The 235-nt window shown below is 68.9% G+C and overlaps 1 protein-coding gene across 1 annotated transcript in view; it reads left to right on the top strand.

Moving 5' to 3' along the window:
- Positions 1 to 235, top strand: part of ZC3H7B (zinc finger CCCH-type containing 7B) — a 24644-nt gene that overhangs the window by 16429 nt on the left and 7980 nt on the right. The window contains 1 exon segment of the mRNA XM_015571914.1: positions 4 to 148. Within this exon segment, the coding sequence (XP_015427400.1) occupies positions 4 to 148 (145 nt within the window).

The following is a 235-nucleotide window of genomic DNA, read 5'->3' as shown; positions in this document are numbered from 1 at the left end:
AAGTACTCCAAGATCCGCCAGTTCCAGGAGCACTTCCAGTTCGACGTGTGCCGCCACGAGGTGCGCTACGGCTGCCTGCGGGAGGACAGCTGCCACTTTGCCCACAGCTTCATCGAGCTCAAAGTCTGGCTGCTGCAGCAGTACTCAGGTGGGGCTGGGCGGGGCAGGCTCCTGCGAGGAGGCGGGCAGGTGGAGTGGGGGGGGGGGCCTCCTGGGGGGGGCCCCGTGCGGGGGC

Source organism: Myotis davidii, unplaced genomic scaffold (assembly GCF_000327345.1).
Source record: "Myotis davidii unplaced genomic scaffold, ASM32734v1 scaffold428, whole genome shotgun sequence".
In the NCBI taxonomy this organism is placed as follows: Eukaryota; Metazoa; Chordata; class Mammalia; order Chiroptera; family Vespertilionidae; genus Myotis; species Myotis davidii.
Note: the sequence above shows the minus strand (reverse complement) of the source record. Positions and strands in the feature narration are given on the sequence as shown.